This window comes from Lathyrus oleraceus, chromosome 7 (assembly GCF_024323335.1).
Source record: "Lathyrus oleraceus cultivar Zhongwan6 chromosome 7, CAAS_Psat_ZW6_1.0, whole genome shotgun sequence".
Classification (NCBI taxonomy): domain Eukaryota; kingdom Viridiplantae; phylum Streptophyta; class Magnoliopsida; order Fabales; family Fabaceae; genus Lathyrus; species Lathyrus oleraceus.
In genome coordinates this window covers 138,815,891-138,831,023 of record NC_066585.1, presented here as the reverse complement: position 1 = coordinate 138,831,023, position 15,133 = coordinate 138,815,891, and the positions used below count along the sequence as shown (strand labels likewise).

General features: G+C 36.9%; 2 protein-coding genes across 2 annotated transcripts; both read right to left on the bottom strand.

The window, feature by feature from the left end:
- Positions 1-209: 209 nt before the first annotated feature.
- On the bottom strand, positions 210-1,148 carry LOC127102463 (uncharacterized). Its single transcript, XM_051039831.1, has 2 exons — positions 624-1,148; positions 210-581 (listed from the first exon to the last, which is right to left on the bottom strand). The coding sequence occupies exons 1-2, from the start codon at positions 1,146-1,148 to the stop codon at positions 210-212; spliced, it is 897 nt and encodes a 298-aa protein (XP_050895788.1).
- Positions 1,149-2,198: 1,050 nt separating this feature from the next.
- LOC127102461 (uncharacterized) lies at positions 2,199-3,857 on the bottom strand. The gene has a single exon (XM_051039830.1). The coding sequence runs from the start codon at positions 3,855-3,857 to the stop codon at positions 2,199-2,201; it is 1,659 nt and encodes a 552-aa protein (XP_050895787.1).
- Between the last annotated feature and the right edge of the window lie 11,276 nt (positions 3,858-15,133).

The window sequence follows — 15,133 nt, the reverse complement described above, 5'->3', positions numbered from 1 at the left end:
TGCGGCTTCGGCATTGGAGGTAATGCCCTTGGCACGACAGTCCCATTCTGAATCAGATACGGTAGCAATTGAGTGTAAGTCATTGGGATAGGAGTGGTATTCACATTATTGTATTGTTGATATGGCCTCTGCTGATTTGGTCGTTGTTGCTGAACTGGACGTGGTTGATTATTTTGTTGATTTCTTTGTTGATGTTGAGGTGGAGGAGCCTAGAACTGAGGTTGTGGAGCTTGATATTGAGGAACTGGAACTTGATAGTGAGGTATCGGAGCTGGAATAGGAACATGAGCAATTGCACGATAAGGCATGGTTGGATATTGAGCAGCTGCTACGTAAGGGTACTGATAATAAGGCACAGAAGCAGGAGCCTTGGGTGGTACTCTCCCCCTTTGAGAAGAAATGGCGCTAGTCTCGCCCTTCTTCCTCTTGAATCCGTTGAAAGGCTTCTTCAAGATTGGTTGACTGCTGGAACCTCCCTGGATTTTACCACTCTTCAGTCCTTCTTCTACTCTTTCTCCCACGATCACCATGTCAGAAAATCCTGTTGACACACTACTGATCAATCTTTCATAATATTGGCCCTACAAGGTTCCCATGAAAATGTCAATCAATTCATGATCAACCAGCGGCGGGTGCACCCTTGCAGCCAATTCTCTCCATTGTTGTGCGTATTCTTTAAAAGATTCATTGTCTTTCTGGGCCATACTCTGGAGCTGAGTACGGTTTGGTGCCATGTCAGTATTATATGTGTATTGCTTTTCAAATGCTTCAGCCAACTCATCCCAAGTGTGGATGTTGCTACACTCCAACTGCATGTACCAATCCAAAGATGCCCCGGTTAGACTGTCTTGAAAGCAATGGATCATGAGCTTATCATCTCTGGCATAGGCAGCCATTTTTCTGCAATACATTTTCAAATGTATGTTAGGACACGTGAGGCCTTTGTATTTTTCAAATCCAGGCGCTTTGAATTTTGGAGGAATCACCACGTCTGGGACTAGACACATCTCCAAGGCACTTAAACGGGTTGAGTTATGTCCTTCCAAGATTCTTAGCTTTTCGGCCAGAGCACGGCACATCAAGATAGCCTCAGAATCTTGGGCAGTAGTAGGGATGACCATTGGAGAAGCTCCATTATAATTCTGCATTTCAAACTCGTCCTGGAGCTACTCATCAGTGCGGGGCATGACTACTTGATTGACTATCGGAGGTCCTTGCACATCGACTCCATCAGCTACTCCAAAAGTATGCGCAGGTGGAGGCGCATGAGTTCTTTCAGGCGGTGGAACAAAACCTTGAGGAAGACCGTAGATAACGGGATTTCAAATAGGAACTGAATGTCCTGGCTGAAGAGCAACCCCTTGAACTAGAGCATCATTCCTTGCAACAGCGGAAACACGAGCCTCTTCTTCCCTTCTAGCCAGAGCTTGTATAGCCTCAAAGATCTGCTCGATCTTGCTTTTGACAGAGTCCATCTCCTCTCTGAAGGAAGCTTGTTCTTCTCTAACTACATCCATGATTCTTCTTGTGTTGGAGCGAGTAGCGTATGCACGTTGAGGAATCATCTTGAACTACTGGAGACGAGGAAAAATGGAATGTGTTTTTGTTTTGAGAAATGAAATGCATGATGCATATGTTAATGCACGTGGATTTAAAAATGTCTTTTATGCTTATGTTCAATTTTATTTTCAGGGAATCGTGTTAGATTCCTTGTTATTTAGCAAGCATTCAAAGAGATCACGGGGAATAAAACAAGAATGGAACCAAACTTTTTGTACAAAAGAAACTCAAAATCCTTCATTCATTCAATTCAAAACAGAGTACAAGGATTGAGTACAAAATATTCTTTCAAACATAAAGGAAAGTACAAAACAACAGGGTTAGACTGTAGGCTTCTGTTTGTTAAGCTCTTCCAACTCTCCTTTGAACCTTTTCATCATGTCTTCACAAAGATAAATAAAGTCAGTCACTGAAGGAGGGATGTTGTCATTGTCTATGTCTTTCAAAGCATATCTTAGCATCAAAGGCACATTCTTAGCCATGTCATTACAGAAGTCTATCAAACTGGCAAACTTGTCTCGATACTCATTTCTTTGTTCATGTAAAAACTGGATGGTTTCCTCCCAGGCTGCCAAACTAGCATTCACATTTTCCCTTGCGTTCATCCAATCTTCACCTTCTCGTAGCAAAGAGTCATGTCAACCTCTCCAGTATCGTTCCCACTCATTAGCATTTTCAGCCTCCTGGCACTTTCCTTTCCACATTTCAGGTGTAACTTGAGTAGCAACCAGAGCATTCTCTTTACTGCGGCGTTCCCGTTCTTCCCTTTCGTTTGATTCACAAAGTGAAACATTGAGGTTGGCTATCTCAGCCTCAAGTGTCTCTCTTATCTCCTTCTTTTGCTTTGTGGCGAGCTTCCACCATTTCTCTTTCTCACGACAATCCCTCTCAGCCTTTCTCAGTTGGCTTTTGACGGTATTCAAGCAGCTGTCAGCCTGATCTAACCCATGCTTGACTCTTTTTCTCTTATACTCTTCCTTATCCACCTTTTCCATATTTACCTGAAGCTGCGTTTTATTCCTCTCGAGTTTCCATTTAAACTCATTCTTTTCATTAGTGATCAGGTGTAGGTTCTTCAACAGCTCTTCATTTTCCTTTGTAAGTTTCTCTAAAGAAGCTCGGAGTCCTTCTGCCTCCTCAATTGGGACATGAGAAGGTTTAGGCTCGGGAAGAGGACCATACATCTCTATTTTGAAAGGCATCTTGATCGATCTTACTCTTTCTTTTATCCATTGAAAGTATGGCTCTTTGGTGATACAATTCTTCTTTCCTAGGTCAGCCTTACCTTTCCTATTGACCTTTTCCCATGCCTTCTTGATCCTTGCAAACAAAGTCGGATTCTCAACTCCTAGGTCATGCAGCAAAAAGGCTTCCCAAAACTTCTCCTTAGGAGGTCCCTCCATTGGGTACCCAAGTTGTCTCATGGATAAGACTGGATTAGCATTAATACAACCTCGAGTACCAATGAGTGGTATGTTGGGGAAGTCCCCACAACTGGATATGATTTCTGTACCATCATACTCCCTAGAGTACCAGGAAATATCGCTGGATCGGAGTGATCCCAACCTCTGGGGCCAACTAGCATCCTTCTGATCCACAAAGCGACCCCTATTTGGAAGATGGGTCTGCAACCATGTGTACAATAGAGGGGCACAGCAAGCAACCATTCCTCCCTTCTTTGCACTTATCCAAGTCATATAATAGAACACATCAGCAAGAAGGGTAGGCACTGGATTCTTCGTGAGGAAGATGCAAATGGCAGTCATGTCTACAAAATCGTCAAAGTTTAGGAACAGAACGATTCCATAAATAGCCAAGGCAATAGTAGCGTAGAAAGCCTCCCAACTTTGGGCCTCCAATAGGGTGTAAGCTCTCTCTATAAGAAAATTGAGTGGAAACCCTTTGGTATTTCCTTTCACTCTCAGGTTCGCAGTAACCTCCTTCTTATGCATGTGAAGGGCATCGGCTATAACTTCATGTTCCAAGATCCCTTCGACACCCATAAATGGAAGTTTGTTTTTTATGGGAATACCAACAAGATGTTCAAATTCCTCCAACATTGGTGCTATTTGAAAATCCTGGAAGGTGAAACATCTCATTGGCGAATCATAGAATTGGGCCAAGGTCAAAAGTACCAGTGGGTCTGCTTCTTTGTTCAAGAGACTGAGCAGATTGCCATAATCCTTCCCAAAGTTGATCTTGTAGACTAGATGGAGCTGAGAAACCAATTCTTGTAGGCTGTCTAATTTAGGATCTTTGAACTTGTACGAGTACGTGCTCCTCTTGTTCGATCCCATACTCTCTAAATGCTTATAACACTGATCCTCTAGTTCCCTGGAAACAAAATGAAAATGTTATGTTTTGATTATGCGATGAACGTGCATGGTTTTAGAGTTACAGGTAACATCAAACTCGGGTTGGGAAGAGTAACAGGAAAAAACTGGTATCTCTAATTATAGGCACTCCATGGGTAGGCTCTATGGTTGATAGGTTCCCAGAGTCATGGATCCTTCTTGAGAATACTAGTGTCGTGACGAAGGCTCGTCGGACAATAATACCCTCAAAATGATCTCTTCTAGGTGAGGTCTTCGTATTGTCCCAATGAGGAAGGCTCCTCGTGGGCCAATACTACACAACCATCGATTCCAAGGTTCTAAAAAGGTCATTAGAGTCACTGATTCTACATGAAAACGTTATCGCCATGACGAAGGCTCGTCGGGCAATAACATCTCCAAGAGAATCTACTCTATGCGGGGTCTTCGTATTGTCCCAATGAGGAAGGCTCCTGGTGGGCCAATACTACACAACCACCATCTTAATCCTATGTTTTTTCTCAGACTCGGGTAGAGAGTCTATCTCACAAAGCACGAATAATCAGAGATCCCCACAAATGCCACTGAGAACCAATAAACATATCAAAAATAATAATACAATGAGATATCAACAAAAAGAAGATAGAAAAATAAATCAAACAGAGCTAACACTAAACACAAATAAAACTAAGCTAGGCCTGACTCTCTCTAGCTTGGAGCTATATGTCCCCAGCAGAGTCGCCAGTTGTCGCATCTCGAAAAACGCGATCCTTTGCAAGGCGCTCGCACGCTCACAGAAAAGATGTTCGAACAGAGTCGCCACCGAATTTTATTTATTCCAATGAAGGAAAGGAAAAATATAGATAAAACCCACAAAAAACAACAAAAAGAAAATGGTCGTCACAACCAAATTCGGGTTCGGGAGTCGGTTACGCAAGGGGAAGGTATTAGCACCCCTCACGTCCGTTGTACTCAACGGGAACCACTTAGTTAAATTTATGATAGAGTGTTAGCTAATGTTAAATGTTATCTTCTATTTACTGAGCGAGAAAAAAAAAAGGAAAGACTTAGTTTTTTTTAATATTAATGTGCCTGACAAGATTTCTCAATCCTGCTCCTACGTATCTCCAAGTGCTATGAAGAACTCAAGGCATACGTAGTTCTGCCCAAAGAGAACTACTTGGTGGATTGTTTTTAAAGAGAGTGATGCTTGGATCACATTTGAGCGATTAAACCTTTACTTGCTGCTCGCTCTTGGAGGCTTAAGTCTTTGTTTGTTTCGCATCAAAATGGATGTTGCATACTCTTTTTTGGAAATGTTTTTCGGGATCGCGCAAGGGCGGAAAACAAGTTTGATTGGTTTGAGTGTTTTGCTTGGATGACGATTACTCAAATGGCCGAGTAAGGCTACTCGTATCCAAGTACTCGAGAAGAGGAATAAAAGGCTCTAGACCATCTCCCTTTTCATCCTTAATTTGTGAAAGGATTTAAATAATCTTAAAGTATTTTGGACGAACGACAAATACTCGAATGGCCGAGTAAGGCTACTCGTATCCAAGTACTCGGGGAAGGGAATGGAAGGCTCCAAACCACCTCCTTTTTCATCTAAGTTTATTACGAAAATGGGTTTGACTTAAGTTTGATTATGAAAATAATTTGGATGTGGCGGGGGCGGTTTAGAAGTCTTTAACAGATGACAATTTCTTGAATGGCCGAGTAAGGCTACTCGTATCCAAGTAATTAAGGAGAGGAATCGAAGACTCGAGACCATCTCCCTTTTCATCTTTTTTGAAATAATGTTTAAATATAATTAGTTATTTTGAATTTGATTAGGGAAAAGGCACTCGATGTTGGATCGAGGTTTTTATTCTTTGCTTTTGAATCTAAATAGAATGAAATGATTTGAAAGTTTTAAAAACGACGAAGAAGTGGATATGAAACGGTTCTAATTTTTGAAAATTGCTCGACGTTGGATCGAGTATTTGTTTTTGTTCTTTTCCAAAAATGATTGATTTTAATATTTGAACTAACAATCAACTAATAAAATAAAGCAAATAAAAGTGGTAAGTTTATTACAAATTTTCGGGAATGGGGATACAATTTATCGAATGGGGATACAGTTGTAAGCAGGCCCAAGAGAAAGCCAAGGCACTCGAAAATAAAGAATAAATAAATGTGTACTACATAATTTGGCACTATGTTAAGCAATAGTAAGACGATTCATGTTGGAATCATCCTATCTGAGGCCGGTCAACAAAATTCTAAGCGTGTAAACAATTTCTAAAGTTAAATTAAATTTTTAACTTCAAAATTGCTACGCATCTATAAGAAACTGACTAGACAAAAAAATCGAATCTTTTCATTAACAATTTAGAATAAAAAAATTAATTAATAAATAAATCAAATAATAATAATAATAAACAAATAATAATCAACAATATAAATGATAATGATTTTAATGGTAGTTAGTAAGACAATAATAATCAATAATTATATTTTACAATAAAAATCAAGAAAAATAAATAATAATAACAAGAATAACAATAAATATTAATGACAATAACAATAATCAATAGCTTTTAATAATAATAATAATAAAATAATAATAATAATAGTTATTAAAATAATAAACAATAATAATAATAATAAAAGTTATAATAATAACAATAATATTAATAGTAATATTTATAATAATAATAACAATAATTATAATAAATATATAATAGTAACAATGGCAACAATAATAATATTAATAATAAAAATAATAATAATAGTAATACACAATATTTATACAAATCAATAATAATGACGGTAATAAATATATATAACAATAATATAATTACCATAATAATAATAATAATAATAATAATAATAATAGTAATAATAATAATAATAAAGTATAAACAAAATAAAAATCAGAAAAAATAATAGAAAATAAATAATAAAAAATAAAAATAAAATAAAATAAAATAAATAAATCAAAAAGTTATAGAAAAAAATAAGAAGGGAGAATCGAAGACAAGTTCAAATGGAGAGAGAGGAAGTTCATAATTTAAAAAAAAAATCAAATCTATATATATATATATATATATATATATATATATATATATATATATATATATATATATATATATATATATATATATATATATATATATATATATATATTAGTATTGCGACATATGGCAGGTGAAGTATTAAAAAATTCAATTTTACTCATCTTCTTCCTCACGCCTACTGAAATAACAACAACATAATTTTTTTCTTTTTTTTAAAATAAAATTATTTGCTCTCTCTCATCAAAATCAACACAAATTTTTTATTCCAAACCCCTTTCCTTGTTCAACCTCATATTCTTTCTTTCCCCTAAATACTAATAATTATACTAATAACCATGTAATAAAAAAAATACTCAGTCAACAATTTTAAAAAAAAATAAATAATAATAATAATAATAATAATAATAATAAAACAAAATAACATAAAAGTTAGGTAAACATCAAAACATGATAAAATTTACCAAATAACTCAACCACTGCTTCTTTATTTTCGACGTTCTCCCTTTTTGTCCTACAACTCCGACAGTGTGGTTGTTGTAGTGGTTTTAATGAAATAATTTCATGATGTTGTTGTTGTTCTTAAGAAGGAAGAATTTTTTTCTTTTAGAATATCAATGGCTTGGTACCGAGAAAATGATGCAAGAAGGGGTATTAAGTGTGTGGTTTGTGAGTTCAGATGTGATGTTATGGTGGGTGATTTTGATGTGTTGTGAGGTTGATTTTTATGGGGCTCAAGAGGATAGTAATCAATAGCTTGGTCTAAATGATAAACCCAAGTAGCAGGAAAATTAATTACACTAGCAGTAGAAAAAAGTGGTGATGTGAATGGAATATCATGTGTACTATCAGCACATTATTCTCATTTTTTATTTCTTTTTTTATTTTATTTTTAAAACATGTTAGTTAAAAAAGGATAATTTTAAAAAATCTATTATTTTCAATAAATTCAAATTAAATACTCATTAAATCTTAGTTAATTCAAATAATTATTTTGACTAAAAAAATAAAAATTAAAGGACAAAAATATTAACAAAAATCAAATAAAAAAGTGCCTGAAAAATAAATGGAATGCACCAAAATAATAAGCGCAAAATAAAGTTCTCAGAAACATATAGGTTTCGATAAAGAATTTGAAATAAAAATCGACTGGTTAAAAGGCTCAGGCTGTTTGAAATGCGACTGAAAAGGTAGTCGAAAAAATTAATACAAGCACACCAGATTAAACTACGTGGAACGTAGATTAAGAAAACTAACATCTGCAAGCTCAATCTTACAAAAATTCCGCCCGCTAATTTGATGTACAGTCGAGAAACAATTTGACCGGTCTGTCTGTAGATCCGAAAAATTTATCTGGCTGATACTTCAGGCATTATGCGGTACGACATGCATGTTATGATGAGTATAAAAATGTAAACGCCGCTGATCAAGAAGTCGTGAATAGACAATCAGATGCAACTGAATCACTCTTAGATCATTTGCTTCCGATTCTCAAACACAAACAAGACTTCACAAAGATTTAGATGACGATAATACTCTTGATTATCACCCTCTAAACCTTTGAAACACAATGTAATGGATTTGAACGAATGTGCAGAGATTGAGAAATCAAGTCCTTTGACTTCTTAATCAACAAATGACTGAAGGAATATTATCATGATCGGATAAAATGTTAGAACTTCTGACTTTCATCTAAACCCTTATGAATGCTTTTAACTGATGAAATGCATGACAAATGGACAAATTTATGCTATCTTGATAAAGACGAAAAAATCAGGGTAAAAATTTAGGGTATGACAGTTATCAGTATAGCATGTTTGAGCATACTAAAGTACTTTTGAGTACTCTATGACCATTTTTAAGGTGTAGGATTTTGGTTGAGCTGTTTAGAGTTCTTTAGGAACTCTGTTGAGTTATATATACGAATTGTTATACATTTTGATGAGCTATGTGTAAATTATAAAATGATAAAATACTCTATTTAGATGTTTTGGGCATGTTAGTGAATTGTTGAGCTAATGAGTATTAATACACCTTTACTTAGTCATTGTTAATTTTTAAGCTATAATATAATTATTAAATTTAATTATATGAATATTTTTTAGTTGAGTAATTCAGAGGAATTACAGTGAGGCCTGATAATCGATGAGGCTTGATAATTGGTGAACATATGGTTCAAGATTGGATCTTATTTGAGTGTGAGATTATGAACATTATTTATGTTGATTTTTGCATTGTGATTATTGTTTTCTACCATAATCTTGCACACACATATATTGGAGTTAGGTAGGACTTAGGTCTTGTAAGGACAAGTTTAGAGAGGAACCATGACTTTCTCTTGTCCAGAGAGAGACATGGTTCAAACAGGAACCAAAGACAGGGATAAACCACTAACACACCTATGATGCCCCAAAACTGGTACCACGTGCATATTTAAGGAGAAGCTGGTGCATTCCGTATTGCATTATAACTTGTATTGTCATTGTTGTTGTGTGAGAATGATCTGTGTATTTTTATAATTGTCATGTTGTTTACTTTCACCGCTATCATTTGTAAGGATTATTCTCACCCCTTTATTTTTGTTGTGTGTGGCTTTTATGCCCATGTTGTAGATATATGTCGCATGTAGTGTTGTTGTATGGAGGAATGGAGGTTATTTCCTTCTTCGTTATTTTCCGTTTTGTGTTTGTAAGATATTGGATCGAACTCTAGTATGGTCAAGGGTAGCTTCTTGGTTTTACAATCCGACAAGATCATTAGCATGTCATCAAAGTTTGTTCACATGTTGTAGTCGAAGTATACTAGGATTCTTAGCATGTCGAATTGGGATTGTTGGTTATGCCCAATTTAAGTTAGCTTGTTCTCTAAGTAAGCTTGTGTATGGACTTGTGTGTAAAAACCCATTAGTTTAGTGTGTTGATTTTCTCTTCAATAGCATACTAGTCTCTCATCGTTGTATAACACAAATCCTAATTAGGGTGAGAAAGGTTATTTGCTATTGTGTAACACTTGTAATCTTGTTTCCAAGAGAAAGTAAAGAGTAGCAATTTATAACCAAGTTGTGTTCTTGTTGCTTCCTCAGTTCTACCCTTGTGGGTTTCTTGCCGATCAAGAAACCAATTAAACTTTATTATTCTTGCATCATTTTCACAACAGATTGGTGCAGTGAGCATGGAGAAGATGTTGTCAACAAAGTATGAGATTGAAAAGTTTACCGAAGTGAACGATTTCGGTTTGTGGTGCTTGAAGATGAAAGCCCTACTAGTTCAGAAGGGTTATTTAGAAGCGTTGAAGGGAGCCAAAGCCATGGATGCTACGTTAACGGACAAAGGAAAAATGACTATGGTAGAGAAAGCCAACAACGCCATCTTATTGAGCCTTGGTGATAATGTTCTTCAACATGTTTCGAAGGAGACGACGTCATCGTGGTTATGGGTGAAACTCGGAAGTTTGTACATGACCAAATTATTGGTCAATCACATCTACCTGAAGCAAGCTCTGTATTCATTCAAGATGAGTGAAGAAAATTTTTTGGCTAAGTAGTTCGATATGTTCAATAAGCTGATTCTTGATCTTAAAAATATCGATGTAAAGATCGAGGATGAAGATCAAGCATTGTTGTTGTTGTATGATTTGCCCAGATCACATCCCTACTTCAAAGAAACTCTCTTATATGGAAGAGAGTCTCTGACCTTTGAAGAAGTTCAATCAGCCCTGTATTCTAAGGATTTGAAAAAACAAAAGGAGCATAAGCCATCTTCGACTAGTGAAGGCTTGTCGATTAAGGCAAAACTCACAAAGAGAGATGGAAAGTTCGACAAGAAGAAGGGTAAAAGTCAACAGAAGTCTTATAGTGGTGTTGCATCTGGTATTCGATGTTATCACTGTAAGAAGGAGGATCATACAAGAAAAAAATTCCTTGAATGCCTGAAAGATAATGGAGGTAAGAATAATGGTAACACAACCATTGTTCAAGATGATTTCGACTCATCTAATGTTCTTGTGGTTTCAAGTGGAGACTCAAGTAAAGAGTAGATTATGAACTTAGGTTGCACTTGGCACAAGACTCCAAACAAAGACTTGTTAGAGGAACTATGTGATCAACATGGTGGATGTGTATTGCTTGGAAACAATAAAGCTTGAAAGATTGCATGTGTTGGATTTGTGAGATTTAAGCTCCATGATGAGTGTTCGCTGTGAATTTTGGCGAACAACCTCTGGTTTACCAAAACTTGTAGAATTGGGTTACTTGCAGGATCAACCACACAAATCCTAGGACATGTGCAACTCTAAATAACTTTGTAAATCTCTAGAACGGAGTTTGTACCTTTCATTTGGCTTATAAAGTTCTTACGTCGAAAGATGTTGATCAAAAAACATTTAAATAGATGTAAATTTGACAAGATAAGATAAATGGCAGTAAATAACTGACGAAACATAAAGTGTCGAAAGATGAAATGCAGAAAGGTAATTGACTAGTAGAAGTAAATAGAAATTGATAAAGAACTTTAAACTTTATAAAATAAACTTTGAAAGAATTGTTGTTTGTTTGCACATACATGTTCCAAATATGACTCTTTTCTCTCACACGGGTACTTTGAGTATTTGCGAGAATTTTGTACAAGTAAATTTTCACACCTTTTTCTGATAACAACTATCCTATTTATATATAAACAAAATAACTGCTACTAACGAACAAATCCAAAAACTGTGACACTTGGCTTTCTTCCTTTCGCCAGATGCTTCCACGCGTCTTCTGCCAAACGTCACAACTCTTTTGAACTTGAATTTACACTTCACGTCGAAATGACGTCGTTCTCCAGACTCTGTCGAATTGCTGAAATATTATAGCTGCATCCGTGTTTGTCAAAGACGTCTTTCTATCTGCAACTATCCTGTCGAAATGTCGAACCATCACTTTTGTTGAAGTGGCGAACAACTCTTATGGCGTCATTCGTCGAGGGAACCATTTTGCATACCAATTTCATGGCGTCGAAAACGCATGTATACAAATTGCCCCCCAGCAAAGATGTTTCGACTGTTTTTGGAGAAATAATCATTTGTTGTCAACCAGTGTTTTGATGCCATGTCATTTAATCTTATTAATTCCAAGTTTTTCCAATCTCAAGTTCCAATACAGATTTCATCATTACACTTTCTCCAAAATGTCACGTCTAGCCCACGTTCAGAGTCTACTTCCATCATTTCCTCACATCATGGTTTCTTTTCAACTTCCACCTCTTTAACATCACCACGAAAACCGGTCACATGTCCCACTATCATCATTACCATTTTGAAGCGTCTTCATCTTCTTCCTATAAATACCCATAAACTTTTTCTCTGAAAACTTTTTAACGCTTCAGCTTACTTTTCTTCATACCCATTTCTTTAACTTTCATTCTTCCTTGGGAAAAATTTCTAAGTTCTTCCTAACAATGGCTCCTCAAAAACCTTCAAGCAGCAAACATTCCAAGAAGAAACAAGATCCAGCTTTCTCCCCTGTGCACGATTTAAAAGGACCAATGACTATTGGAAATCAACAGTATGTTCCAGAACCTCCAAATGAGAAAGAAAAAGAATGCATCTATAAATCTCAGGTATTAATCCCTGTTCTTATTTCTGGAAACTGTCATGCTATGTTAGGTCCTCTTCCAAATCCAGAGATTAAACCAGAACGTTTAAAAGAATTTTTTCCATCTTATTTCCATACAAAACCCATAGGCGCTGGAGTGAAACCTCAGCCTAAGGAGAAAATTGTAGAACAAAATGGCCCATCGAGTTCGTCGGATACTGGAGAGTTGGACTTAACCTATTTGAATTACCCCAGGATATTTAGAACTTGCCCCTGGTCGAAAGACCCTTCTGACTACTTATCTTGGCTAGATAAAATCGAAAAGGTTAAAGGGGATTTTTGGAAAGAAGTAGGCATTTTCGACCTTATTCAGTTGTCGAAAGTAGGACCCAACATCTGTCCTAATATGCTTTTGGCTTCTCTCTATTTCTGGGATAGTACCTACAACACCTTTCACCTCCCTTGTGGGATGGTTACGCCCACTCTTTTCGACGCAGCAGCCATTGTTGGCCTTCACCCCAACGGTATAGATTTCGACCCTACTGTCTTAAATGAAGATACCATCGCTTTCGAAACTGGCCTCGCCCCATACTCCTTATTTATGTCCTATTATCATGACAAGAGCACCACTGACATTTCATATGTCGAACACATAGCTTTTCTAACTCTGTGGCTATCCAAATATGTGTTTTGCTCTCGTTCCCTCCAGGTTGCTAAGAGATTCATCACCATAGCCAATCAGCTTCATGCAGGCATAAAACTATGCTTGAGCGAAATGATTCTGGCGAACCTTTATGAATCTCTGAGTGAGAGCGTACATCTTTTGAAAAACGCCAAAACCCAAGGTAAAATCAACCTATCAGGACCTTTCTGGCTCTTGCAATTATGGCTCAATGCCACATTTGAAGCCAATCTTCCTGTAGCACCGGAAGTAGATGAAGAGGAAGTGAAAAATAGGACTGTCGAATGGCCAAGGTTGGTGCAAATAACGCCCACTGATGAAGGGATTAGCCTTCGACAAGCTTTCGAAAGCTATGTTATGATGTTTGCCAAGAGGGATCAGTTTACTTCGACCATGGCACCTTTTGGTGATAGAAAAAATTGGACCTAAATGGTTTACCCAACAACTGCCTTTGGAAATGCAGAAGGACGAAAATATATTTCTGAATGTTTGGGAATCATTCTTAACCACTAGGCTCCTTTTTTCTTACCGTAATGCCACTAAAACCCAAACTGCTTTGATAGTTTATCAACCCAACTTTGTTTCTAGACAGTTTGGCCTGATTCAGATAAAACCTCGACCTATATTCCCCAAGAAAGGATCCATCATCTTTTACAACTCCCTTCATACTGAAGGTGAGGGCAAAGAACTGTCGAAGAAACTGACTGATGACTCTCTCGACATCCAACCAGTGATCTTTCAACCATCATTCCTTTGTACTCCTGAGTTCGATGAATGGTGGAAAGATTATTATTCCAACAGATTTTTCGACGTAACTGCCTTTGCTACACATTTAACAAATGCCTTCGCTTTTGTGCAGGATCGGACGAGAAAAGGTATTCAAAGACACATTAGAGAAATACAGAAATTTCAAAAATATTTCGAAACTGTGTATAGACCTGATGATCTTAGTCGAACCATACACGAAGCAGCAGCAGAATTAAAACGTAAATTGACGGAGAAGTTTGAAAAATTGTCATTGCCTTCAAATCTTCGACCAAAGGCGCACTATGACCTGGCTTTCAGGTTTCATCCCCCAAAATTTCCTCCTTTGTCAACTGCTGAATTTGGCGTGGCATTTAGCCCTCCATTTCCAGATTGGTTCGTTTGTGGGAATTTTATGAAAGTTCTTCGTCAACGGTACCAAAAACCTGTTGAGCGTGTGGTTCCGACTAAGTATCATCTGGACGAATACCAAGGACACCTTCATATTGGAATAGAACACGTTCGCGTGGAAGATCCCACTCTTGAAGGTGTTCACAGAAAACATGATTGATTTTTTTTTGTTATTCTAACTGTATTATCATGTATTTCTTATATCCGTTTCTGAATCTCCTTTCTTTCCTTAGCCGTGAGGATTCCTGCCAAGAAAACTTCTGTCGAAGCGTCGCCCAGTGCTGCTAAGAAGCATTCGACAAAGGTACAACACATCACTTCTTCTCATTTATTTTTTCCTTTTTAAGAAATTAACTAGCTTTGGTCTGCATGACTAGGCAAGTCGAAAACCTCCAACAGTCCCAAAGAGAAAGAGTGAAGAGGAGAAAGAAGAGGATAATGTTCCTAATGGAGAATCTGGTGACGAAAATCTAGAGCTAATCCCCCTTCCTCAAAAGAAGAAGAAACTCATAAAAGTATCTTCCCAAAGATCCATTGTTAAATCAACTAGGAAGGATTTTGTAACTACTCCCCCTGCTAACCCTCAGTCGAAGGATACGGAGAGTGGGAAATCTAGCTTTAACATTGAGATTCCTGAGGTAAATCTTTATTTCGACTGCATTATTCATCTTTTTTGCATCTCTTTCTTCTAAGCTTAGAGTTATTTTGCAGAAACAAGTGGTTGTCGAAAGAACACCTGAGAAAATTCTGGAGGAAACAGTCCAAGAAGAAGACATCCCCACAAGTGATCTTGTCA

Excerpts from the sequence above, each read along its gene's own strand:
- LOC127102463 (XM_051039831.1), bottom strand. The coding sequence starts at position 1,148 with ATGCAGAATTATAATGGAGCTTCTCCAATGGTCATCCCTACTACTGCC. Across the intron at positions 582-623 it reads CAAGGGTGCACCCGCCGCTG|GGCCAATATTATGAAAGATT; the intron begins GTTGATCATGAA and ends GGAACCTTGTAG.
- LOC127102461 (XM_051039830.1), bottom strand. The coding sequence starts at position 3,857 with ATGGGATCGAACAAGAGGAGCACGTACTCGTACAAGTTCAAAGATCCT.